The sequence below is a fragment of the Callospermophilus lateralis genome, chromosome 6 (genome assembly GCF_048772815.1).
Source record: "Callospermophilus lateralis isolate mCalLat2 chromosome 6, mCalLat2.hap1, whole genome shotgun sequence".
NCBI lineage: Eukaryota > Metazoa > Chordata > Mammalia > Rodentia > Sciuridae > Callospermophilus > Callospermophilus lateralis.
Window position 1 is genome coordinate 122,663,637 of NC_135310.1, and position 27,645 is coordinate 122,691,281.

Sequence of the window (27,645 nt, forward strand, 5' to 3'; positions counted from 1 at the left end):
TTGGGTTTAAAGTACTCACCAGACATTGGAAGTACAAGTCTGGAATTCCAGGGAGTGGTCTGATCTAGAAATAGTAATTTGAAGTTGTCAACACAAACATGGTCTTTGAAGAAACTATTTAAATCTGGTGGGGAACCATGAAACTGTATGAGATCACCTAGGGACAGAAAAAGATAGAAAAGATTCAGGAATTGAGGCATGAACACTACCGCGTAAGAAGTCTGGGAGACCCAGCAGCTCAGGAGGCTGAGGCAGGAGAATCACGATTTCAAAGCCAGCCTCAACAAAAGCAAGGCGCTAAGCAACTCTAAATAAAATACAAAAATAAGGCTTGGGATGTGGCTCAGTGGTTGAGTGCCCCTGAGTTCAATCTCTGGTACTGTCCCTGTAATGCCAGATTCATGGGACCCCAATAGACCTCCAGGAGCCAAATTCGATGCAATCACACAAGAGTCTCTATTGCAAGCTTGAGCCTGGACTCAACAACCGTTCCCGACACAGCGGTCCTGAGGAGTGAGTCCTGGTCCTTTGTTCAATGAGATTTTATAGGTTTGGGGGGATACTCTATGTTCCACAACATCATATAGAAAATCATTTCATACCGTGGGAAAGTCAAACAACAATTGACATTGATTAGCACATTCACTGGCGGGAACAAGTTGAGTAGAAGTGATTGGTTAGTACAAGAGGGGGATTCCTTTGAACTGATTGGTTTAAGCCATGAGGGGTGTTTGTGCACATGGTTTCCCAACATGTTATCAACCACCATAAACTACTGGGGGGTCATCTGGCATCCCAGGTATTTTCCCTGTCTCATGCTGATTGGTGGCTGCTAGAGGGTTGCTATGGGTCCTCACCTAGCCTAACTGAATCAGGGACACCTGGCTCCGCAGATCTCTCCTGTTATTTTCAGACAAACAACTCATCAGGGTGGATATGTGCCTAGGAGCTCTCTGTGGGTTTTTCCAAGGACAAGGGTCACACCCCCATCGTTGGACAGGCTTTGAGGTAGAAGCTGTTTTAAAAAAAATGGAGTCACATCAGTTTCTCACCCCCACACACACACCAAAAAAAAAAAAGAAGAAGAAGAAGTCAGGGAGAGGAGGCCAGAGTGGTGGTACATGTAAAATATTCAGGAGGCTAAAGCAGGAAGATCTTGATTTTGAGGCCAGCCTTGGCAACTTTGTGAAATCCTGTCTCAAAATAAAAATTAAAAAGGACTGGGGATATAGCTCAGTGGTAGAATGTCCCTGGGTTTGATCCTCAGTATGAAAGAAGGACAGAGAGAGACAGAGGAAGGAAGGAAGAAGGGAGGAAAGAAGGATAGATTGATTTATCAGCATGGGGTCAATTTTGCTTATTTTTATATCTATGGTGGGCTGTTGTCTTCTTTGTGTTTAGTCACATTATCAGGGCCCAGCTCAAAGACTGATCCTCTGAAGGTCAGAACCTGAAGTATGCATGATTGACAGGTTATCCCACTCAGGAAATATACACTGAAAGAGAAGTCAGTTGAGCAAAATGAACCTCTCTTTGATGGGATATTGTAAGGAAAGGGGTCATTTTCACCAGAGAGAACTTTGTGCCCCTGCCATGCTGTAGATCACTTTAATGACCATACCATCATGGTTAGCATCAACCTCTGGGAAGCCTTTATGAAGGAAAAGCAAGATCTTAGGCAAGTCTCCATATTCTTTGGGGATGTAAGGTCCTAGAAGATAGTGAGTGTGTCTGGGACCCAGGAACAGCTTAGATAGCCTGTGCAGGTTCATACTGCCTGACCTCAGGCAGGATAAGCAAGGAATGAACCAAGCACCTTCCTGACACTATCCTTAAACAGTTTCTGCCTTACACCACTCCTGGTTCCCCTTCCTCCTAACAATGTCTCTGTCTCCATTGCCAATTCTTCTTTTTCCCAAGCTCTAGCCTAGTGCCCCAGCCTCCTTCTCTAAAATGCTATGAGGTCAGCAACACAGCAGAAATGGCAAGTTCAGTTCTTTCCACCCAGGTTTTTTCTTTGTGATTCCATGAGAAGCCTAATGTTTCTTCCTATTTTCCTTTTGCTACTCACCAACACCAAATCCCCCAATCAGAAAATCAAAGAGGGCAAAAGGAGGGGCTTTTCACACCAGGTTTCCCCTTCCCAGATCCCTATACCCTTGGCTCCTCAGCTGCTGCCTCAACTAAGGAGGTGATACAAAAATGGCTTTACCAATAACACAATGGGCCTAAAGCACAGACAGGAAACTCACAAAAGAAGAATCATGAATCATCATTACATAGATGAAAATAATGTTAACCCTAACAACAAAATACTTCTTTTTTTTTTTTTTTTGGTACTAGGAATTGAATCCAGGGACACTCTATCACTGAGCTACATTCCAAACCTTTTTTATTTTTTATTTAAGACAGAGTCTCACTCAGCTGCTCAGGCAGGGTTTGAACTTGGGATCCTCCTGCCTCAGCCCCTCAAGTAGCTGAGATTCTGGGCATGTACTATCATGCCCAGCAACAAGATATAAATTTAAAGCAACAATGATATGCCATTTTGCCTAATACCTAGGGTTGAAAAGAGTAAGGACATATATATAGACCTTGCTGACTGGAATATAAAGTCCTGCACTGATCTTTGGAGAATGACATTGGCCACACTTAAGTCCAAGAGTTTTGACCCAGGAAACAGACACTCACACAAATTATGTAGATTCAAGAATACTTACTGCAAAATAGTTTATATATTTTTAAAAATTGACACCCACCTGAATGTGTTACAATAGGAAATTGGTTTAAATGAATGAGGGGGTTCACCAAATAGTGGTATACTAGGCAACTATTAAGAATGATGGCGGGCTGGAGATATAGTTCATTAGTAGTGCACATGCTCACCATGCCTGAGGCTCTGGGTTCAATACCAAGCATCAAAAAATGAAAAAATAATAAAATTCAGACTTACTCAAACTATCTACAAAATAACTGACCTATATTCTTTTTTAAATTGATACATTATAGTTCTATATAATAGAATTTTTGATGGTATATTTGTACATGCACATCACATAATTTGATCAATCTCATTCCCATTACTTTCCCTCTCTCTCCTCTCTTCCTTCCCATTGATCTGCTTGCTCTACTTTACTGATCAATCTTCCATCTCTTATTAATATTATTATTATTACATTATAATTATAAGTGGGATTCATTATAGCATATTCATAAATGAACATATAATAATTTGATAGATTTCATTCCCTAGTGCTTCCCCAGTCCCTCCCCCGACCCTTGATCTCTTTTCTCTACCCTGTTGGTCTCCTTTCTGACCTGTATTCTTTTAAATGTCAACATCATGAAAGGCAAAGTGAGTCTAAAGAAACACACCTATATTAAAGGAATGTAAAAAGACAAATACTAGCCGGGCGCGGTGGTCCCTCCTATAATGCCAATGACTCCGGAAGATTGCGAATGGTTGAGTGCCCCTGAATTCAATCCCAGGTACCCAAAACAAAAAGACTTAAATACTAAATACAATATAATGAGTGATTCTACATTAGATCCTGGACCTAGAAATAAAATTTTTATAAAGGGTGTTATTGGGCAATTAGCAAAATTTGAATATGGATTGCAGATTAGAACACTGTATTATATCAATATAAGTTTCGTAAGGTCACTTAATCTTTTTCCCACGAGTATTAGTGAATGAACCCAGGTACACTCTATCACTGAGCTATATCTCAAGCTCTTTTTATTTTTTATTTTGAGACAGGATCTTGCTAAGTTTCTGAGGCTGGCCTCCAACTTGAAATCCTCTTGCCTCAGTCTCCTGACTAGCTGGAATTATGGGCATATACGACCCAGCCTGGCTAAATTTCCTTATTTTGATAATTATACTGTATTATATAAAAAGATGTTCTTGTCCTTAAGAAATTCATGCTGATGGGTTTAGAGGTACTGGCCTTGTGTGTGACTTAACTCTCAAAGAATTCAAGAAAAAAATGCTACTAATGTGCATTTATAGAGAAATAATGATAAAGCATATGTGGTCAAATGATATCCATTGGTGAATCCAAGTGTAGGGTATCCAGGAATTCTTTTTAGTGTTTTTGCTGCTTTTATATAAGCTTTAAGTTATTTCAAAATAAAAAGTTTAAAAAGAAAAAAAGAAAGGGAGGGAAGGAGGAAGAAAAGAAGGAAGGGAAGGAGGGAGGGAAGGAGAAAAGGAGAAAGGGAGAGGGAGAGACAAATGGCACCGATGATGTATATTCCTTGGCAGGAGAGGTGTTCAGAACACTCCAGGATGCAGCCCAGGTCAACACTGGGTGTGTGCGGCTGCCGAGACACCTCCACAACCCTGAACTCTTGCTCTCTGTGCTACTAGAGGAACTGAGCATGCGGTTGACCCCAAAGCTCTCCTGGGCTGACTTAAGAAGATGGAATGAGACTTCAAGGCAACAAATTTCCTTTTGTGGGCTTTATTTACTCCAATTTTATATTATACATCCCAGAGATCTCCACAGTAGAGGGAAGCAGAGATGGAAGGAGTAAAAGCTACCCAAATTCAGTATTTGCTACAAATAATTCAAAATGAAAAAGTTAGAATTTTAAATTTAGAATAGATGATAGAATATACTAGAATTTAGGAAACACTATGTTCATTTATCATTGATGATGACAAATATGAAGGCCAAGATTTCCTCCTAAAACCAGCCGAGTATCTTGCCCATTCCCCAGAAGGAGGAAAAAAAAAAAAAAAGTCCTCACAAGGGCCAAGGTGAGGTCCAGAGGTCCCTGGGTCTTTTCTGCAAGGTAAATGGTTTCAAATCATGACAAGTTGCAGGTCCTCTGAGAAGCATCTGTACTCATGAGGCAAGTTAAGCATCGTCTCTTGGGAAGAGGAATAGGGAGATCCCTCACTACCCCACAACTCTGCTTCCAGATCCTTCCCCTCTGGAGGCTCAGGGGTAGCCACCTTGCAATTATCTTCTCTAGAAAGGAGAAACCAGATTCACAAACAGAAGAACTGAGACTACCCCCCACCAGGGGCCTCAGAAACCAAGCCAGTTCTCCCCTCCTATCTTCACCTGCCATTCATTCATACCGTCCTACTTCTCCCACTTCCCCAGGGGTTGTCAGGGACAGAAGGCCCCTCCTTCATCCCCCTCAATGTTCCTCCAACCCCCCCACATCACCATTCACTAGGGTGTCCAGGACATTGTGTGACTCAGGAAACAGCTCAGACATTAGGCTTGCAGCAGGCTGAAGAGGACAAGGAAAGGGCAGTGTGAGCCAAGGAGGTGGCCCTGCCACAGTGAGGGCTCTGAAGGTCCCTGCCTGAAAAGGGAGAGGAGATCTGGGCTTGGGGATGCTCTGGAATGCAGCCCCCTTCCCTGCTGCTGCTTCTGCTGCTGCCGCCACCACCGTGTTTCCTAGTTGTCATGGCCAGAGGTGAGTTATGGGGTGGGAGAGGAGGGGGAGTACACTCTCCCTTAAGAGGATGTCCAGTGGGGTGGGAGAAATAGAGCTGGCCCCCAGGTTTTGAAGGGGCACTAGATAGAAGAGATTTTCCCAAAAAATGCAGACAGCCTGAAGGGAGAGCCGACCGCCACAGAAGCTGCTCCAACCCAGGCTTTGGGCTGGGTGCCAGTAGGGACTGTTGGGGGGATGGGTGAGAGGGCGCCCATCCCCAGGGAAACCCAGTTATCCCTGGAGCTGAGTTAAGTGTACTCTCATAACCACGTTGAGAAGGGCAATCGACCACCTGCTAGGGGGGAAGATGAGAGGAGATCAGGAGGTGGAGATGTGGAAGGTCATGGGTCCACCATGTCCTTTCCTGTTCAGCTGTCCCCACCCCCCGGAAGGCTTGATTCTGGGCCCTTCCTGGCCTTCCTGGAGGAAATCCCTTCAATGTCTCAGCCATTCACCTCCTGGGCCCCCCTTGCCCCCCTTCTGTTCCCTGTTGTCTTGCTTCCTAGGGATGGAGTCCAGGGCTGGACTTGGAAGGCTAGAGAGTAAACAGGAAAGGGGGGTGTTAGGGAGTAGTAACTGAGAGGCCTGGGATGGAAGGAACTGAGGCATGGGACCACACGTGGACTGGAACAGGGTATGAAGGACATGGTAGTTTAGAGGATGCATGGGGGCTTGCTTTGAACAGGTCTCTTAGGAGCACCTGGAGGAGGAAGTGAGACACAAGCTCCATGGCTCCATCTCATTCTCCCTTTCCATCCATAGGGCTGCTCTGCGGAAGTTTTCCAGAACCCTGTGCCAATGGAGGCACCTGCCTGACCCTGCCTCAGGGGCAAGAGACCTGCCTGTGAGTGTACCTTGTGGGACTAGAAGACTAGAAAGAAATGGGGAGGGAGAGTGAGGGAAGAAAGGAGAATGAGGGGAAGTGAAGGAGATGAAGGGAAACAAATAAGGCAAGGGAGAAGGGTGGGAGAGAAGGGAAGGAGGGGCCAGTGATGTGAGTTTTCCTCTCTCCCTCCCACCCAGGTGTGCCCCTGGCTTCCTGGGCAAGACATGCAAGTTTCCTGACCCCTGCCAAGATGCTCAGCTCTGCCAGAATGGGGGCAGCTGCCAAACCCTGCTTCCCACCTCACCAGGCTCCTCTAGCTCCCCGTCTCCACTGCCCCCCAGTTTCTTCTGCAACTGCCCCACTGGCTTCACTGGTAAAAGATGCCAGGTCCGCCTCCAAGACCCCTGTCTTCCCTCCTTCTGTTCCAAAAGGGGCCGCTGTCACATCCAGGCTTCAGGCCGCCCACAGTGCACCTGCATGCCTGGATGGACAGGTAAGCTCTGGTGGGAGTGGAGTGGAGAGGACAGGCAACAGCAGTGGGCTAGGAAAGATGTGGGCTGGGAAAGATGGAACTGGACACCATCACCACTGTTGCATATGCTGTAAAGTGAGTTTCCTTGTCATTATCCAGGTCAGAGTTGCCAGGTCCAGATTAGGAAATCAAATCAGAGAGGCAAAGCAACTCACCCAAGAGCATACAACAGTTTTGTGGCACAAAAAGATACCAATCTGAATCTCTTACCTGTAGAAGCTGGGTGCTTTTCATCTCCTCCAAGAAGGTCATTACTGTAGGGACCCCATCATTGCTATTTGGCCTTTTAGCTAAGATCAAGTGTTATAGGACCCCAGGTCCCAGGTAGATGATAGACTGTGAGCCTTTTGAAGACAGAGGCCATGAGAATCAATAAGCCAATCCATGACAGGCAACCATTACTCAAGACTGAAATTCATCAGCATGCGATTGCTAAAAATTGAAAGATTTCCAAACTATCTGAAATATTTCTAAATTCCTTAAACTTGCTGAACCTAGAAACTAGAGGTTGTTAGCTGCTCACCAGGAGTTCTCCATGCTCTGCATTCTGAGCATCGGAACAGCCCCTATTCTAAATGGTGGGTGTTCATAATAATCCTGGAAAGAATACAGTGGGGTAAGGTGTGATGAGACTGGAGGGACCTGATCTAGAGATAGAAATGGAAGTGCACCTCAAGAAGAGGGGTCTAACCCTGGGCAAGTTTACTACTTTAGAATAGATGCAAATGTCAGCTTTGCCACTAACTACATGAACATGAATAAGATATTTAAAGTGGTCTGGGTCCTAGGTTGTCAACAAACAAACAAGGAGACTAATGTCCGTATTTCCTAAGGTTGTTGAGTGAATTAAAAGGGATGATACTCAATAAGTGCTTACTTAGCTCAAACCTGGCATATGGTATGTATGCAGTGTGAGCTAAAGCTGCTGCTGCTGCTGCCGCCACTGCTGCCACCATCACCACTGTTGCACATGCTGTAAAGTGAGTTTCCTTGTCATTATCCAGGTCAGAGTTGCCAGGTCCAGATTAGGAAATCAGATCAGAGAGGCAAAGCAACTCACCCAAGAGCATACAACCAGTTTTGTGGCACAAAAAGATACCAATCTGAATCTCTTACCTGTAGAAGCTGGGTGCTTTTCACCTCCTCCAAGAAGGTCATCACTGTAGGGACCCCATCATTGCTACTTGGCCTTTTGGCTAAGATCAGGTGTTATAGGACCCCAGGTCCCAGTTTTTCCCAGGTAAGGCCAATTTGCAATATCCATTTTCAGTTTAGAAAATAAGGTTGCTCCAGATATAATCCTACCAAGGCATGGCAAAACTAAGGCAGGGGTGATGGAACAGGGTAAAGTGAGCACAGAAATAAAGGGAGGAAAATTCAAATATTCAATCCACAGGTTATCTGCAGGGAGAACAGAGTCATCTCAGATGGGCTGGAATTTGTGCAGTGCTAGAAACAGCTCCCTCTACCCTCTATTGCAGGCGAGCAGTGCCAGCTTCGGGACTTCTGTTCAGCCAACCCCTGCATCAATGGAGGCGTATGTCTGGCCACATACCCCCAGATCCAGTGCCGCTGCCCACCTGGCTTTGAGGGTCATGCCTGCCAACATGATGTCAATGAGTGCTTCCAGGACCCTGGACTCTGCCCTAAAGGCACCTCCTGCCATAATACCCTGGGCTCCTACCAATGTCTCTGCCCTGCAGGGCGGGAAGGTCCACACTGTGAGCTCCGAACAGGACCCTGCCCGCTGGCAGGCTGTTCAAATGGGGGCACCTGCCAGCTGGTGCCAGGGGGAGACACCACCTTTCACTTCTGCCTCTGCCCCCCAGGTGTGTCCTCATAGGTGCTTTTCTGTAGCCTCCTCCCCTTTCTGGGGGGAGGGTTGCCTCTTTTGGGTTCCTTCACCTGGCTAATCCCATGACTCTATCAGGCTTCACAGGCCTAGACTGCGAGGTGAATCCAGATGACTGTATTGAGCACCACTGTCAGAATGGGGGCATTTGCCAGGATGGACTGGGCACCTACACCTGCCTCTGCCCAGAGACTTGGACAGGTGAGTTGTTTAAGCCAAGTTAATGACACCAGTGGCCCAGTCAGCCTGTGGCTTCCCTTCCTCACAAGGCTCCCAGCTCTAGACCTTGTTCCTTTCCTACCTCCCTACAGGCTGGGATTGCTCTGAAGATGTGGATGAATGTGAGGTTCATGGTCCCCCTCACTGCAAAAATGGGGGTACCTGCCAGAACTTGCCTGGCAGCTTTCACTGTGTATGTGTGAGTGGCTGGGGAGGCACAGGCTGTGAAGAGAACCTGGATGACTGTGTTGCTGCTACCTGTGCTCCTGGATCCACCTGCATTGACCACGTGGGCTTCTTTTCCTGCCTCTGCCCACCTGGGCGCACAGGTATGGGGACTGAGGGGTCAGGGAAGAGTGAGGTAAAGGTGGAGACTGAGAAGAACTGGGGGTCTCTTGGGAGGTCAATCAACCTTGCCCCCATCTGGCCCCTCCAGGCCTCCTATGCCACCTGGAAGATATGTGTCTGAGCCAGCCATGCCATGGGGAAGCCCAATGCAGCACCAACCCCCTGACGGGCTCCACACTCTGCGTGTGCCAACCTGGCTACTCAGGGCCCACCTGCCACCAAGACCTGGATGAGTGTCAGATGGGTGAGGCACCCCACAGCAGAGCCTCTCTGAGCCCAGACAGGCCTCTGCACTGAACAGAAAAAAGGGGAAGTTGTTTCTTAAATTAAAAAAAAAAGAAAGAAAGAAAGAAAGAAAGAAAGAAAGAAAGAAAGAAAGAAAAGAAAAGAAAAGAAAAGAAAAGAAAAGAAAAGAAAATATAGAAAGAAAAAAGGAAATATCTCTTTTTCTTTGGGTTGGTCCTGATGTGACATCTCTTCCCTACATGGCCCTCTCCCCAATGCTTAGCCCTCCAGGCCTCATAAATTGTCCTCTTGGTCCTTCTCTATCCTAAAAATACAAGTCCTTTCCCCATTTGGTCTTGCAGCCTCAAATGGGCCCCCACACCTCTCCTGACAGTCTGGCCTCTTTGCCCTCCCCATCCCTGGCCCCTGTGAACTCTCAGCTCTTCTCTCCTCCCAGCCCAGCAAGGTCCCAGTCCCTGTGAACATGGTGGTTCCTGCCTCAACACCCCTGGCTCCTTCAACTGCCTCTGTCCACCTGGCTACACGGGCTCCCGCTGTGAGGCTGATCATAATGAGTGCCTGTCCCAGCCCTGCCACCCAGGCAGCACCTGCCTGGACCTCCTTGCCACCTTCCACTGCCTCTGCCCACCAGGTATGGCTTAATGGGGACTTGGGTGGTGGAGAAACAACTAAGCTGAACCCACTGGGAATTGCCCGTAGAGAACAAGGATAGCATCAGTCCAACAGGCATCACTTACTACAGGATGTTTCTCCTCTCCCTCCCCCCAAGTGAAAACAGAGACACCTATGGACCCTAGGAAAAGAGCTGCCACAGATAGTAGTGAGGTTGTACACTGCTCAACTCTGGGGGAGAGGGGCTGCCATTCCTTCATGGTAATCAGAGACAGCACAACACATGGCCCACTGTACACTGTGGCCAAATAAGGGAGGATAGTTAATAAACTTTCCATACTGCAGCCTCTGCTCATACTTACCTACAATGCTCCCCCTAATCACTCCAACTCTCCCATGCAGAGATAAAGAGTAAATCCTTAAAATTCCAAAAAGATCTGTGTGCTTGAATTTGATGCAGTAGGAAAGAAACACGGCAAGGGTACAGGCACTTCCAGGCTAGTTTTACCAGGGAAAAGTCATTTGAAGAAAGAGAACTACAGAGCCAATACAGAGAGCTGGATGAAACCAGAAAAATAATAGCTGACTGTCTGTCTTACATGTATTATCTTATCTACTCTTTACACTAATCCTATGCAGTTGGCATTGTTACTATATCCATTTTATAAATGAAGAAACCAAGACATATAAAACGTTCAAGTGGTTTGTCCAAGGTCATGCAGTTAGTAAGTGGCAGAGCCAAGATTCAAACCCAGAGTTTCAACATTAACCACTACACTACACTACCATTCTAAGGTGAGCAATGTCCAAGGTTTATGGCTCAGACCACACATAGATAAGTATACAAGAGTAAAGAAAACTATCCAGCTTTCTTTACTCTTGTATACTTATCTATGTGTGGACAAGGTTGTAGACGTGAAGGAGGGTTGGAGGCAGGCTCCCTAAGCAAGAAAAGGAAGGTAATGAGGTCCTTGTTCAAGATGAGACCATGGACATGAGGATGACCCCAAAGCAATGGGATAAATAAGAGAGTAACACAGCTTCCCAAATGCCCTTCACATTCCCCCACATTGGGATTCCTGTTCACTTTAGCATGAAGACCTGCCATGAACAAGAGGAGTAAATCGTGCTCCAGGCAGACACCCGCTTGCCTAATTTGTACATCAAAGACCTCCAGGTTAAGCAGCCTGCCTGGGTGGGCCCCACGCTGTCTTTCCCGGAGATGGCCCCAAAAGGCACTTCCAGGATGCCCTCTTACAGCTCTCAACAGGAGCCCTCTTGCTTCCTGAGCTTTCACACCTGAAGGAGGCAGCACTGCACACCACAACAGGGCTCAGGGTTCATCTACCCAACCCATCGGCAGACAGCAGAGAGAGGGGAGGCCTGATGGGGACACACAGCAAGTTGCGTGTGTGCTGGCTCTAGAACCCAGGTCTCCCAGGGAGAAGGGGGCAGGGCCAGCCGGGCAGAGCCCCACCCTCACCATGCTCCTCTGTCCTCAGGTTTAGAAGGGCTACTCTGTGAGGTGGAGACCAATGAGTGTGCCTCGGCTCCTTGCCTGAACCAAGCTGACTGTCATGACCTGCGCAACGGCTTCCTGTGTGTCTGCCAGCCTGGTGCGTGCAGATTCCAATCCAGCCATCCTCACCCTGCAATGTTGGAACCACCAGAGTTCTGTCCTCTGGAAGTTCTCTCTAGCCTCGTCAAAGAGTTCCCCATTTCTCCAACTCCTCTGCTCCTCAAACTCTCTTCTGCTACATCCCAGATCTTTCCTTACTTACACACCCACCCCCATCTCTGACCTTCCAAATCACCCATATATCCCTCCTTTTCAGTCCTCCTGCATAGTCCTCTATGGACTCTGCATGTCAGGGGTCCCAGGCTGGTCTTGGCATTGCCTGCCCTGGACATAGGGAAAGCTGCCCCAGGTCTTTCTTTTCCAGCTTCTTGGAACATCCCTCTGGTACCCTGCTATGAAAATAATTACATTTATTGACTATTTACTCCAGGACAGGCACTTGACTTTGTGCTTTGGGGGCATTATGTCATTTAATCCTTTCAATGGCTACATAAGGTAGGCTCCTCTTTATTTATTTTTCCAGTGCTGGGGATCAAAGCCAGTGCCTCACGCACTCACACATGCTAGGCAAGCACTGTGCCAATGAAGCTACACCCCGAGTCTAGGTTCCATTTTTTTCTCCTTTTACAGAGGAGGAAACTGGGAGCTTAGAAAGTTTAAGTAGCTTGCCCAAAGTCACACAGCTGGTAGGTGGCTGAGCTTCACGTTTTCTGCACCACCCTTCTGTTGATCCATGCCCAACTACCCAGGTGTCTTCTTTGGGAAGACCTACAGGTTCACCTTTCCTGGCAAGAAAGAGCTAAGCTGTGTCTTCTTCAATGACCTTGGCCTTCTCTCCCCATCTACTCCCTTCCCCACTAGGATTCACTGGCACCCAGTGTGAGGAAGACATCGATGAATGCAGAAGCTCTCCCTGTGCCAATGGTGGGCAGTGCCAGGACCAACCTGGAGCCTTCCATTGCAAGTGTCTCCCAGGTAAACTGGGGCCCAAACACAGGAAGAAAGAGTGGCAGGGGGCAGAAGTCTCTGCAGTCCCTGATTCTCCTCCTCTGCCATAGGCTTTGAAGGGCCACAGTGTGACACAGAGGTGGACGAGTGTCTGAGTAGCCCATGCCCCAGTGGAGCCAGCTGCCTTGATCTGCCAGGAGCCTTCTTTTGCCTGTGCCCCTCTGGCTTCACAGGTCAGCAGGGAAGTTGTTAGAGAATAATTGAGTCCATTTGGCGTGGGACAGTAGTCATTGGTGGGTGTTTGAGAGTCAGGATGTAAAACAGATAAGAATGGCACCCCTTAAAGTAACTCAGGGCAAAACCTTCACAACTGTGGATGTTATTAAAGAGCCACATTTATCCCAACATGAATGGGTATAATTAGGGCTCAGGAGCAGAGATTGGGCTCAAAGGGGAGCCATTCACTTTTTTATATAGCAAGTCTTTATTAACACTGGGGATGTGACTCAGTGGTAAAGTACTGGCATGAATGAGTCCCTGGGTTCAATCCCCAGCACCATACAAATAAATAAATAAATAAATGCTTACTATGCCAGTCGTAGAAGCAAGTTTAAGTAAGAAGTTACTATCCTCAAGTGGTTTTAAGTCTAATGCATAGACCAACAAGTCTCCTGTTGGTATGGCCCAATGGCCCTGAGAGAGGAGAACCCACTAACCCAGACTAAAGATGAGAACTCTTCATGGAGTTCAGAGCAGAAAAGAGCCTGCATGGAGGAGATGATGGCTAGGCTGAATTTTGAGAAATGAGCAGGAGTTTGTCAAAATAGAATGCCAGATAATGTGTTTTAGCTGGAAATCACTGTGTTTGTAAAAGCACAGGGAAAGAAAAGCACCTTTCATTTAAGGAACTGCATGACATCCAGAGCTTAGAGTGCACCAGGGCAAAGATGAGAAACACAGCAGTTGTAGGAAGGTCATGTCACACCAGATCCCATGTGACAGGAAGTTAGTATCCTGAAGGTAACAGGAAGTCATTGAAGGACAGGTCTATGGGGAGTGAGTTAGTCATACATAAGTAGCCTTTGGTCCCCTCAAGGGCATAAAAGGGTTTTGTTTTCTATCTGACTCATATCCCCACCCCAGGCCAGCTCTGTGAGGTTCCCCTGTGTGCCCCCAACCTGTGCCAGCCTGAGCAGAAATGCCAGGGTCAGGAAAATAAGATCCACTGCCTCTGCCCCAGTGGAAGCCTTGGCTGTGCCCCTGCTGAGGACAACTGCACCTGCCACCATGGGCATTGCCAGAGGTAACATCTTCCAGGCCCTCCATTTGCCCCTTTTCTGGTCCTCCTTAGGTATGGTAGGAGAAAAAGCAAGTGAGGAACATGTCTGTGGGAAATGACCAACAGCAACTATGAAGGAGATGACCAAGTTCTTAGGGCAAGTCGATAGGAGGACTCGTTATCCAAGGAGGGGAGAGCTCGTATATGATGAGGGAAACAGAGGATTAAGGCATCAGAGCAGAAAAGGGAGCATAATGCCCAGCATCAGTTCATCATTCACTAGACAAGTATCTATTGAATATCTACTGTGTGGACACCGTTCCAGACACTGGGAAATAGCACAGAGCCAAAGAGACAAAGTGATGACTATCATGGAACTTTCATTTCTGTCTGGCAGAAAGACAATGAACAAGTTATAGAAGAAATAAAGATAGAGAAATAAAATGTGTGATGCGGGATCAGGAAGGTGAAAGGGCAATGTTAAGAGGAAAGTCACTGAAGAAAAAGGCCAGAGTCTCAGGGACAAAAAAAGAGGAGGTCATAAGGGCCTGGCCCACAAGAAAAGGAAAAGGATACACCAGAAGAAAAGAAAAATACTCCCCTTTCTCTTTATGGCCAGATCTTCATGTGTGTGTGATGTGGGCTGGACAGGGCCAGAGTGTGAGGCAGAGCTGGGGGCCTGCATCTCCACACCCTGTGCCCATGGAGGGACCTGCTATCCCCAGCCCTCTGGCTACAACTGCACCTGCCCCACAGGCTACACAGGTGAGACTGTCTCTAAACCATATACACCTGGGCTAGTCACACCCTAAGTCAAGGGAAATGTATGTGGCCAAAGGCTCTGTGTATTAGTTACCACCAAGGAAAACTGGTCATGGGTTGCAGGAGACACAGATGATGTGTGGGAGGTGATAAGAAAAGGGGCTGGACAGGGGGGAATAATAGAGTTGAGGTAAGGAAGGGAGGGCAAAAGGAAGAAGAGGAGGATGGAGAGAGAGAAAGGATTCCCACTCTCAGATCCCACCTCTTTCCCTCAGGGCCCACCTGTAGTGAGGAGGTGACAGCTTGTCACTCAGAGCCCTGTCTCAATGGTGGCTCCTGTAGTCCCAGCCCTGGAGGTTACTCTTGCATCTGCCTTCCAAGCCACACAGGGCCCCATTGCCAAACCATCATTGACCACTGCGTGTCTGGTAAGTGCCCACCATGTCCGGCACTAAAGCACAGGGGGATGAAAGAATCGGGCAGGGTTCTTCCATATTTAGAAGAAAAGAAATTAACTGGAAGCTGTTGTTTTAGTGGGGGAAAGGTATGTCCTGTGAGCGGTGTGACTGAGGTCACAGGCCAGGTTACAGGCAAGGAACCCAATCCCTCACAGCCTCCTCTCTTCAGCCCCGTGCCTCAATGGGGGTACCTGTGTGAACAGGACTGGCACCTTCTCCTGCCTCTGTGCAGTGGGCTTCCAGGGTCCACACTGTGAGGGAAGGATCCACTCCAGCTGTGCAGACAGGTGAGCAGAGCACTAAGGCCCCCAGAGGAAGGGAAGGAGACCCTCAGCCTTCCCACCCTTTCCCTTCCCTCCCCCTGGAACTCCAGGCTATCTCTGCTGCACACTCTTCCTTCTGCCTCCCCTTCTGGTCAGCCATCACCCCAGTAGTTGCCTCCCCATCACACACTCCCTCCCCCTTTTTCCCAGACCTCCTTCCTACCTTGCCCTATCTCTGTCTTGTACAGCCCCTGTAGGAACAGGGCAACCTGCCAAGATGGCCCTCAGGGCCCCCGCTGCCTCTGCCCTCCTGGATACACAGGAGAAAGCTGCCAGGTGAGGTGCAGTGAGCCAGGTGTGCAGAGGAGGGAGGGGCCTGGAGAGCTCTAGTAAGAATGGTCTCAAGAACTAAAAGGTGGGCAGCAGGGAAGCTCATGAAGAAAGGTCTAGGAGTTGAAGTCTCATTTGAGATTTGTGTAGCCTGAAGAAGGGAGAAAAGATCGAATGGAGTTATGACCCTCAGGGGCCATTCTGGAATATGGGTATAGAAGGGAAACCAGGGAGGGTTACCTGGTCCAGGCCACTCATAAGAGAGTCTTAGAGGGAGGGATTCTGAGGAGCTGGAATCGGCAGAGGCCCATCTCCAGGCCTGGGAACCTGATGTCTCATGATCCCTCCCAACCCTCAGACTCTGATGGACTTATGTGCCCAGAAGCCCTGTCCACACAATGCCCACTGCCTCCAGAGTGGGCCCTCCTTCCAGTGCCTGTGCCTCCAGGGATGGACCGGGCCTCTCTGCAACATTCCACAGTCCTCCTGCCAGAAGGCTGCGCTGAGCCAAGGTACCAACACAAGGCCCAACTGGGGAGCAGATGAAGAAAAACAAGTGTCCTTCTTCACCCCTTTCCTAAGAGCAGTGACACAACTTTTGGGCAAAACAAACATCTGAGAGTCAAAACAACATAAACCAACTATAGTTATTTTTTTTAAATATTTGTAGTTGTAGATGGACACAATACCTTCATTTATTTATTTATTTATTTATTTATTTATTTATTTATTTATTTATTTATTTTTGTAGTGCTGAGGATTGAACTCAGTGCCTCGCACATGCTAGGCAAGTGCTCTACTTTTGAGCCACAACCCCAGCCCCCAACTATAGTTATTGATTCTACAGTTTAACACCCAGGAAGCCTAAAACAACCCAACTCCTGTCACCACATTCAGCACAACACCAATCAGCCCAGTAAAGTAGACTCCACCTTAACACAACCACCAGGGACATAACTCCTGGTGGAGCAACTCAACATTGTTACGGATGTAACTCACCTTGAGTGGACTACATTTAACCCAGCTACATCAACACACTTCACCCCACCCCTGTGAGGTTACACCAACCCTCTTGTAAAAGAATACTCTACCTTCAAATAAGTTCAACATGAGAAGAGCTCAGGGAAGAGTTTAGGGCTTAGGTTGATGGGAATCACGGTGAGAAAACATCAAAATTGATGCAAAATCCAGGGGACAAACTTGGGACAGTAGTAAAGCCCCATGTCCCCAGCCTGAAGTTTCTCTTGAGTTCATTTTTTTAAAAACTTCATTTTATTTGTGGTGCTGAGAAATTGAACCAAGACCTTGTACATGCTAAGCAAGTGCTCTACCACTGAGCTGTAAGTCCAGCCTTCCCTTGAGCTCTCTCTTGCTTATGGCTCAAGACAATAGTCACCTTACAACACTGATAAGCTTAAGAAATCTTTCCCATATTCTGGCAGAAAAGATAGTCAGAGAAACCTGATGTTCTACCCTCTTCAGTGTCAGGAGTTACTTTTTCCTTGTGCCCACGGAGGTTTCCACCCAAGAACATTAGTGGCTCCCAAATTAAAGGCCTCTCTGCTAGAGATCTGGGATCCTGAAAACCCTTCCAGCCCACTTAGCTTCACTTCTCCCTGTTTGTCTTTCTCCCTCAGGCATAGAAGTCTCTGCCCTGTGCCAGAATGGAGGCCTTTGCATTGACAGAGGCCCCTCCTATTTCTGCCACTGCCCCCCTGGATTCCAAGGCAGTTTATGCCAGGATAACATGAACCCCTGTGAATCCCGGCCTTGTCAGAATGGGGCCACCTGTGTGGCCCAGCCCAATGGCTATCTCTGCCAGGTAAGAGGTGTAGAGAAAAGAAGGGAGAGAAGATAACTCTCCTTTCTGGAGATGGGAAACAGGACATGGCTGGAGATATGGAAAACAGTAATAATGGGAAGGATAACATGGTGTACCCAATTCTCCTCCCTTTCCTTTACCCCACACATCCAGTTAACCACCAGGTCAGGCCATTCTACCTCCTAAATATTTCTCCACTCTATCCTTTCCCCTTCACCCTTCATCCCACTGCTTTAGTACAGGCGTTTGTTGCATTACGCCTGAATACCCATGTCAGCCTCCATATCTATCCTTCCACTGGTTCAGTCTTTACCCCACAACCAGGGGATCACTGCAGATGTTAAGTTGACTTGTCACTCCCCTGTTGAACATCCTTCAGGGGGCTGCCCACATCTTTATAAAGTTCAAGGCTCTGCCTGATACAGCACTGCCTGCCCCTCAGTCCTCATTTGTCACCTTCTCCACTCTCCACTTCCCTACTTCATTCTAGCAATGTAAACCTAACACACCCCATGCTGATTCTTGCTTCTCAGCTTTTTTTTTTTTTTTAATCTGTACTAGGGATTGAACCCAGGAGCACTCTACCATTGAGCTACATCCACAGTATTTTTTTTTTTTTTTTTGAGACAGGGTCCTGCTAACCTGATGAGGCTGGCTTTAAACTTGCAATCCTTCTCATTGGGCTTCCCCAAGTTGCTAGTATTACAGGAGAATATCGGTCTCAGTTTTTTTCCCTGCCATTGCCTCTGCCTGGAATGGCCTTCCCCACCCCTCTTCCACTGGATGGGGACCAGGAAGCACCTTCCTTAGGAAGATATCTCTAAGTCCTCTCTCAGATGGGTGAAGGCTTCTCCTTGATGGTTTTTGTCACTATACCAGGAAAAGCAAAGCTGGGATTTAAATCTGGGCAGCCTGATTCTGTGCTCAGACCACAACTTTTAACAGAAGGCACAAGATGGATCCCCTTTACTTCATTTTTTTGGGGGGGGTACTGGGGACTAAATCCAGGGGCTTTTACCCCTGAGCTACTCCCCCAGCCCTTTTGAGACAGGGTCATACTAAGCTGCTTAGGGCCTCCCTAAGTTGTTGCAGAGACCCAGACAGTCCTCACCTGTGAGATAGCCTAGTCCCCTTGTCTATCCCCTGCCTCCAAGTGCTATCCCAGAGAGAAGACCCAGGATCCCTTTGTGCTGGGCCAACTTCCAGGAGTGAGTTGGGAGGTAGGCAGTGACTGAAGCAATATCTACTCTCATCCCCACCAAACTTGTGATCCTCCTGCCTCGGCCTCCCAAGTAGCTGGGATTACAGGCGTGTACCACTATTCCTGGATCCTTTACTTCATTTTTAAATTTTAGTTTTAACCTTTTTATTATGAACATTTTCAAATATATACAAACTCAGTGTGCTTGACTGAAAGCAGTGAACTTCTGTGCACTCATTTCTGTTTCATGTCCTACTTCCTGAAACTCCCCCTTCCAGAAGTTTCCAAAACATTTAACTTGTTTCTACCAACCTTCTGGCCACTGCTCAGATTCTTTGTAAATTTTTTATCAACTCTCCAAAGGCTTCTTGTACTCCATTCTTGCATGCTCTCTTTCCTCCTGCAAGAACCCAGCATGTGGTACAGAATCATCAATGACATTCTCTCATTAGCAGAGAGGCATGAAGCAAGCAGAAAAATGATTATGGAGTAATAGACTTGAACTTCAGGTTTGCTATCTACAGCCATGTGACTTGCACAAGTCACTTTACCTTTGTGGGACTCAGTTTCCTTTTCTGTGAAGTGAGGATCAAGTGAGATAATCTATATAAAGGGTTTTAGGAGGTTTTTCTGAGGTTATGTATATAAAGCATGTAATAAATACTAGTTACCTCTCCCCTCTGATTGACTGATAGCTTCATAGAAACAGGAATGAACTCTAATTTTGCCTGTATTCCTAATACCTAAAACAGAACCTGGCAGAAGGTGGGCATCCAATACATGTTTATGAAGTAATGAAGTATGAGACAATCTGGAGGGTGTATTGGTAGGGGAAAGGGTTTGTTTGGGACTAGGGGAGGGTTAAGCTGTGTGTTACTGAACAATAATGTATCATGTGGCATTGAGACAGAATGGTCAAGCTACATGTGTCAGCGATGGATGATGAGTTGAGTGAAGCTGTTGGGCTGGAAAGTGGGGGGCTGAACAAACTGCTTTGAGCTGGGCTGGTTACATCTCTGATCCTTCATCCCTGTAGTGTGCCCCAGGCTACAATGGACAGAACTGCTCAAAGGAAATTGATGCTTGTCAGTCCCAACCCTGTCACAACCATGGAACCTGCACCCCCATACTTGGAGGCTTCAACTGTGCCTGCCCTCCAGGTTTTGTGGGTCTGCGCTGTGAGGGGGATGTGGATGAGTGTCTAGACAAGCCTTGTCACCCGACAGGCACCGCGGCCTGCCACTCTCTAGCCAATGCCTTCTACTGCCAGTGTCTACCTGGACATACAGGTGAGGCCTTGGTGTGTATGTGGTGGGGGGGGGTGAAGACATCTAAGCAGACCACGGAGACCTAGACAGTCCTCACCTATGAGACAGCCTAGTCCCCTTGTCTATCCCCTGCCTCCAAGTGCTATCCCAGAGAAGATGCTCCAAGATCCTTTTGTGCTGGGCCAACTTCCAGGAGTGAGGAGGTAGGCAGTGACTGAAGCAATATCTAGTCTCGTCCCCATCACAGGCCAGTGGTGTGAGGTGGAGATAGACCCCTGCCAGAGCCAGCCCTGCTCCCATGGAGGATCCTGTGAGGTCACCGCAGGACCACCCCGGGGTTTCACCTGCCACTGTCCCCAGGTAAAAGACCACAAAGCTACCTTCTCTATTGCCTTCTATACTGATAAAAGGTGAGAATGCCTGAGCTGGAATCCTAGAGGGAAGCATAGGAGATCATCAAAGTGTGACTTACTGGAAGGAGCCATCTTAAATTCCCAGCAGTAAGTGGCTCTCAGAAACAGTCAGGGGAAAGGAGTCAGGGAAAAGGTAGGATCATGAAGGGAATGTTCAGAAACCATAAGCATTGCCTAAGATCAAAAGCTCCTGGATAAGTTACTTTAACTCTGTGTGTGGATCCCTGATACATGGGATTGGATTAATAGTAAGCCATGGTTCATGATACACTCATCATTGGTTTGTGCCTAATCCTTTTCCCCCCCGCCCCCTCGGAGGCACTGGGGATTGAACCCAGGGCCTTGTGCATGCAAGGCAAGCACTCTACCAACTGAGCTATATTCCCAGCCCCTGTACCTGACCTTTTATTTTAGTGTAACAATATTACATCCATGAACCTAACCCCAAAAGTTTAATATTAATAACTTACTTCTACTTATGTTCCCTTCCTTGGAGAAAGAGGAAGTCATATGATCCTGTCTCCAAAAGGATGAACATAAGAATATAATAGAATTCAATTCTTTAAGAATTTATTAAGACTTTATAGTCTTTCAGGACTTTTATTATAATGGCAAAGTTCATCCATTTTTTGCAACAATGTCCTGTCATTGCATGAAATTATCATGCAACATGGTTCCAAATCCATAAAATGATGAACTTGATGAGAGTCTAGGACCCTCTCTGCACTAATCTAACCCAGAGTTTTCTTGGGGGAGTGGGAATAATAATATAAGGTCCTTCCCCAATGTCTTCTCCCTATACAGGGTTTTGAAGGCCCCACCTGCAGCCACAGAGTTCCTTCCTGCGGCATCTATCACTGTCACCATGGAGGCCTGTGTCTGCCCTCCCCTAAGCCAGGATTCCCACCCCGTTGTGCCTGCCTCAATGGCTTTGAGGGTCCTGACTGCCTGACTCCACCAGCTCCTCAGGGCTGTGGCCCCCCCTCCCCATGCCTACACAATGGCAGCTGCTCAGAGACCCCTGGGTTGGGGGGCCCAGGCTTTCGATGCTCCTGCCCTCCTGACTCTCCGGGGCCCAGATGTCAGAGGCCCGGAGCAAAAGGGTGTGAAGGCAGAAGTGGAGATGGGGCCTGTGACACTGGCTGCAGTGGCCCAGGAGGAAACTGGGATGGTGGGGACTGCTCCCTGGGGGTCCCAGACCCCTGGAAAGGTTGCCCCTCCCATTCCCGGTGCTGGCTTCTCTTCCGGGATGGACAGTGCCACCCACAGTGTGACTCAGAAGAATGTCTGTTTGATGGCTACGACTGCGAGCCCCCTCCATCCTGCACGTGAGCCTAGAGCCCACTGTGGCTGGGGTATAAGGGGATGAGAGAGTGAGACATAGATGTCTGAGTTACAGGGTGACCACAGTCTCAGGCTCCAGGGTATTTCCACCCTAATAACCATTGCTAAGTAGGGCTTGAAGACTCTGGACTCCAACCTAGAATAATGGGATGGCATCAATACTTTATGTGGGACACAACCTCTTTCTAGGCTCCTCTCAGAGTTCTGGGGCTTGGTCCTCAAGCTTGCCTTCTTAATTCATGTTGCTATGGAATCTCTCTCCTAGCAACCAGCATCCCTGAGGGAAAAGGGCTCTCCTTCAGGGAAAAAGAGCTTGGGAGAGCAGGGAAAGGATGGTCTCAGGAGACGATGTCAGGGTGTTTGGGCCACCATCCAGGGATGCACAGCTACCCCCACTTAGCAACCAAAGGGCTGTGGAATGTCAGGAATTTCCTCTGGGGAAAGAGGGGTGTCAGGTTTTAGGGGGTCCTCAGTTCCCTTCTTCTCACCCTACAGTCCAGCCTATGACCAGTACTGCCAGGACCACTTCCACAATGGGCACTGTGAGAAAGGCTGCAACACCGCAGAATGTGGCTGGGATGGGGGCGACTGCAGACCTGAAGATGGGGACTTGGAGTGGGGGCCCTCCCTGGCCCTGCTGGTGGTGCTGAGCCCAACTGCCCTGGACCAGCAGCTGCTTGCTCTGGCCCGCGTGCTGTCCCTGACTCTGAGGGTGGGGCTCTGGGTGAGGAAGGATAGTAATGGCAGAGACATGGTGTTCCCCTATCCTGGGGCCCGGGCAGAAGAAGAGCTAAGAGGAACCCATGACCCCTCACATGCAGAGGAAGCGGACCCTGATATGCAGCTCCTAGGCAAGGAGAAGGACTCCCTCGGTGCTGGGTAAGAAGTGGATGGTGGGAAGTCCAGACACTAGTTTGTTTTCCCATGGGGCAGAGGGTTGGGAGCCTGTTAACTGACACACGTCTCTAACATGCCTCCCCTACAGGTTTGTGGTGGTGATGGGTGTAGATTTGTCCCACTGTGGCCCTGACCACCCAGCATCCCGTTGCCCCTGGGACTCAGGACTCCTGCTTCGCTTCCTTGCAGCAATGGCTGCAGTGGGAGCCCTAGAGCCCCTGCTGCCTGCACCCCTGCTGGCTGCCCACCCTCACACAGGCTCTGGTAGGTGACACCCACCACTTCTCCTGACCTTTGTGCTCATGTCAGTAATAGGCAAGAGATAAAACAAAACAGGATAGCTGGAACCAAAAATATTTTGTGGGAACTTGCCCTCCTTTTAACAACTCTTTACCTGGTTCTCCTCACAGCCTATTGGTTCTGTAAGTACTTTTTAACCTCTGACATAGCCCTCCAAGAAACCTCAGGTTCTAATTTAACTTCTTTACTAGATGTGGGTACCCAGTCATCTTTGTATTAAATAGTTCGTAGTACATGAAAGAATAATAACTGTTATATCATGCTTACTATGTGTGTTGCTCTAGCATTTTACTGTTAACTCATTTAAACCCAAGAGGCAGGTATTATGTCCATTTCACAGATGAGGAAACTGAGGCAGAGAAAGATTGTTGCACTTGCCCATGAGTAGAACTAGTCCCACCAGGAATGACCTCCTTGTCACTGTATCTCTCCGCTAGCACCCCCCACCAAACAGCTTCCCTGGACCGTGCTATGCTCGCCAGTTGCTGGGGTGCTTCTCCTGGCCCTGGGGGCTCTTCTTGTCCTTCAGCTCATCCGACGTCGACGCCGAGAGCATGGGGCCCTCTGGCTGCCTCCTGGCTTCACTCGAAGGCCTAGAACTCAGCAGACTCCCCGAAGACGCAGGCCCCCACTGGGCGAGGACAGCATTGGCCTCAAGTGAGAATGAGGAGGAACTCAGGCTCAGGAAAGGGAATCTGTCCGTGGAGATATTTATGGTCAAAGCAATAAGAAATGCTATTGCAAAAGTTGAAAACAGAGAAAGATGAGGGGCAGGAAGGCTGCTGGAAATCTTGGAGACTCTTATTGGTCCTAACTTGTGTAACCTGTACCCAACTCACTTCCTTCCAGGGAACTGAAGCCAGAGGCAGAAGTGGAAGAGGATGGAGTGGTGATGTGCTCAGGCCCTGAGGAGGAAGAAGAGGTGAACCAGGTGAAAGGGCTAGGGCAGAAATAGTATGGAGTTGACAAAATAAAGAACAAGTCAATGGCCTTCACTGATTCTTGCTTTTGCCCCAAGGCTGAAGAAATGGCCCCACCCTCCAAGTGCCAACTGTGGCCACTGAGTGGTGGCTGTGGGGAGCTCCCTCAGGTGGCCATGCTGACTCCTCCTCAGGAATCAGAGATAGAAGTCTCTGATGTGAATGCCTGTGGACCAGGTATGAACCAACCCAGACCAAGAAAATGAAAAAATGCTTTTTAATCCTTTTAAAAGCAGAAAAGTCCTTTAGTGTCAGAACTGGAGGAACTAATGTTGGAATGAGTGCCTTAGAATAGTGATTCTCAAAGTATGGTCCTCAAAATGCAGCATCACCTTGGAATTTGTTAGAAATGCAAATTCTCAGGATCCACTACAAAGCTACTGACTCTAAAATTGAGATATTGAGCAATGTGTTTTAACAAGCCTTCTAGGGGAGTCTGAATCAGTCTTAAGTTTGAGAATCACTGCCCTAGAATGCTAAGAGAATTAAGGCCTTCTTATTTTTATAGGTGAGGAAACTGAAGCTCAAAGTAGGAAAGTCATTTAAGCACAAAATCAAAAGCCAGAACCTAGCTTCCTCATATCTCTTCTTGTGATTCTCCCTAAGATCCTCCTCCTGTGTCCTTTTGATGGACCCATTACTCATTCTCACCCACAGATGGGGTTACACCCCTGATGTCTGCAGTCTGCTGTGGGAGAGTGGAGTCCAGGACCTTTCAGGGAGCATGGTTGGGAAGTCCTGAGCCCTGGGAACTTCTGCTGGATGGAGGGGCCTGTCCCCAGGCTCACACAGTGGGCACTGGGGAGACCCCTCTGCACCTAGCTGCCCGTTTCTCCAGACCAACTGCTGCCCGCCGCCTCCTTGAGGCTGGAGCCAACCCCAACCAGCCAGACCGGGCAGGGCGTACTCCACTTCATGCTGCTGTAGCTGCTGATGCACGGGAGGTCTGCCAGGTAAGCATACACTGGGGTCCTCAAAGGGAAAAGGGTGATCTTACAAGTTACGCTGGGTAGAAGCATCCTCTAGTGTTTGACATAAGAAATTGATGTGAGATTGAGGACCTGAAACAAGGAAGATGGTTGTATATGGATTGGTAAAAGGGTTAAAAGTCTGAGGGACCTGAGTTAACAGTCCAGGGTACCCCAGAGGTCACAGGTTCTGTCCTTACAGCTCCTACTCGGCAGCAGACAGACTGCAGTGGACGCACGTACAGAGGACGGGACCACACCCCTGATGCTGGCGGCCAGGCTGGCGGTGGAAGACCTAGTTGAAGAACTGATTGCAGCCCAAGCAGATGTCGGGGCCAGAGATAAATGGGGTGTGGAAGGGCGGGGGTAATGTCATGCCATAGAGTTAAGCAGAATGGGGCGTAAGATGAGGTGCAAAATATAGGGGCAGCAGAGAAGGGCTGCAGCAGTTGGAGGGCATACCCCTGCCCCTCCATCTGGTGGTAAAACTGCTGCTGTACGGTGACAGTACGGAGTAGCTGAATTTCTCCCATAATTCTCAAACACACACAAACACACACACTGTCCAAACCCACGGGAAACTGGGATATGGAAGAATGTCTGTGGGGAGGAGAGGGAGGTCTCCCGGTCCCACCGACCTCAGAACAATACCCATTGTCCCTCCAGTGCGCCAGTGACGTCACCAGGGCAACGCTTCCTGCTGGCTGGCGGTCGCCAGGGCAACGCTTCCCGCCTTTGAGGGGCTTAGAAGCCCTCCCCCCAAGGCTAGAATCCGTGGGAAACAGGAACCCAGGCTCCTGGTCCCCAGCTGCTGCGTTAACACCCTCCCCTTATCCTCTAGGAAAAACTGCACTACACTGGGCTGCTGCTGTAAACAACGCCCGAGCCGCCCGCTCCCTTCTACAAGCTGGAGCCGATAAAGATGCCCAGGACAGCAGGGTCAGAACGGGTATCTGGCTGCCCATATTTTAAAAAGAGGGAAGGACCAGTGATTTGGAAAGCGCGGGAACCCCAGAAAACCTGAAGCGGGAGGGGCCAGTAACCAAGCCGTTGGAGCCAGGTAGGACTCGTTCTGTGGGCGTGGCCTTCCCTGACCTCACCCCCTGGCTGTTTCCTTCCGGACAGGAGCAGACGCCGCTGTTCCTGGCTGCCCGGGAAGGAGCGATGGAGGTAGCCCAGCTTCTGCTGGGACTGGGGGCGGCCCGAGGGCTGCGGGACCAGGCTGGGCTAGCGCCCAGCGACATCGCACGCCAGCGTAACCACTGGGATCTGCTGACGCTACTGGAAGGGGCGGGACCACCAGAGGCACGTCACAAAGCGACGCCGAGCCGCGAGACTGGGGCCTTCCCGCGCGCGCGGACCGCGTCAGGAAGCGTGCCTGCGCATGGGGGCGGCGCCGTCCCGCGCTGCCGGACGCTGTCAGCCGGAGCGGGCCCTCGTGGAGGCGGAGCTTGCCTGCAATCTCGGACTTTGTCCGTAGACTTGGCCGCGCGGGGGGCCAGGGCCTATCCTCATTGCCGAAGTCTGTCGGGAGGAGGAGCAGGAGGAGGCCCGCCGTCCCGCGGCCGTAGATTTTCTGCAGGCATGCGTGGGTCTCGGCCCAACCCTGCAAAAGTTCGGGGAAAATCAGGAGTTGTGGCCGCACGCGGGGGCAGGACAGTAGCGGATGAATGGCCTTGTGATTGGGTAACCCTGGAGACCTGCGGCCCCTCCCCTAACATTCCGATCCCGCCTCCTTGCCTTACTCCTTCCCCAGAGCGGGGATCCCCTCAAGTTGTCTGGGGTCTCCCAGTTCAGCAAGTCATTCCCTTAAACTCCGAAGGAGAGGGTCAGAAATAGAAGGATAGTAAGGAGAGGGGAATCCTAAAACTGATTAAATGACTGGGTGTCTGGAAGGCCTGCCAGACTTTAAAATTAAGGCCCAAAAGTAGAGGGGGTAGTTTCCCTCCCCAAATGAGTGAATGCCCACCTCAACAGGCATGGTATTCCACGTAGAGAAGCTGAAACACTAAAGATTTAGGATGCTGGAATGAGGCAAGCCCAGGTCATCCTCTAGAAAATAAACATGAGAGGCTACAAGAGGACAAAGTTCATGGAGAGAACTACCCCTAAACCAGAACTAGGAACTGCGGGCAGATGTTCCGCGTTCCCCCACCCCCACGCTGTGGTCAACAAATAGTTAATACTTATAGAGCACCTACTGTGTGCCAGGCACTGTGTGGATGCTGAAAGGTAGCTAGTCCAGCTGATGACTCCTTGCTCTCCCTGACCCCATCAAAGAAACTCCATGCAGGGATGAAGCGCCTCCCTTCTAGTCACTGCCATCTCTAGTGAACCCCAAATCTCACTAGTAATAAAGCTGATTTAAAGCATTAAATTTTTTTGTGATGGGTTGTGGAGTGGAATGGGAAATAATGGAGCTTCTGCATAGTGTTGGGGATTTAGTGCCCCAGGCTCAACATTTGGATCGGAACTTTAAATACAGTTTAAGAGCAAGAGTAAGTACAGTCCCATGTTCATTTTGGATGTAATCTGAAAGCAAGAATTTCTAGTAGCCCAAGGAGAATACATACATACTAGGCCATGTACACCCCCTGTCCCTCACCAAGTGCATTTAGTTATAGCTGCTTAGGAGATTCCTAAGGCCTCAAGTAGAGGAAGATGGAGAGAGAACATCTTAAAGGAACCAACCACCTTTCAGCAACATGATTATACCTCATTGATACTGATAAGCCTGA

General features: G+C 48.8%; 1 protein-coding gene and 1 non-coding gene across 4 annotated transcripts; one reads left to right on the forward strand and one right to left on the reverse strand.

Moving 5' to 3' along the window:
* The first annotated feature begins 5,213 nt into the window (after positions 1-5,213).
* Positions 5,214-27,301, forward strand: Notch4 (notch receptor 4). Of its 3 annotated transcripts, none has more exons than XM_076858884.1 (30): positions 5,214-5,439; positions 6,223-6,304; positions 6,484-6,779; positions 8,300-8,647; positions 8,749-8,871; positions 8,982-9,218; positions 9,326-9,481; positions 9,920-10,114; positions 11,598-11,711; positions 12,536-12,649; positions 12,733-12,855; positions 13,766-13,925; positions 14,521-14,666; positions 14,939-15,091; positions 15,291-15,408; positions 15,633-15,720; positions 16,073-16,226; positions 17,352-17,536; positions 19,774-20,026; positions 20,253-20,365; positions 21,223-21,746; positions 22,258-22,641; positions 22,748-22,923; positions 23,397-23,616; positions 23,809-23,881; positions 23,978-24,116; positions 24,597-24,892; positions 25,110-25,257; positions 25,749-25,846; positions 26,033-27,301. In XM_076858884.1, exons 1-30 carry the CDS (start codon positions 5,367-5,369, stop codon positions 26,744-26,746), a joined length of 6,003 nt encoding a protein of 2,000 aa, XP_076714999.1. In that variant the 5' UTR covers positions 5,214-5,366; the 3' UTR covers positions 26,747-27,301. The 3 variants fall into 3 exon arrangements, with proteins under 3 accessions (XP_076714999.1, XP_076714998.1, XP_076715001.1); XM_076858883.1 differs by having other exon boundaries at positions 23,809-23,890; positions 26,033-27,299; XM_076858886.1 differs by lacking the exons at positions 5,214-5,439; positions 6,223-6,304 and having other exon boundaries at positions 6,587-6,673; positions 23,809-23,890; positions 26,033-27,298.
* Trnaa-ugc (transfer RNA alanine (anticodon UGC)) lies at positions 20,732-20,804 on the reverse strand. Its single transcript has one exon. It is a non-coding gene; the product is annotated as a tRNA-Ala (tRNA).
* Positions 27,302-27,645: the final 344 nt, after the last annotated feature.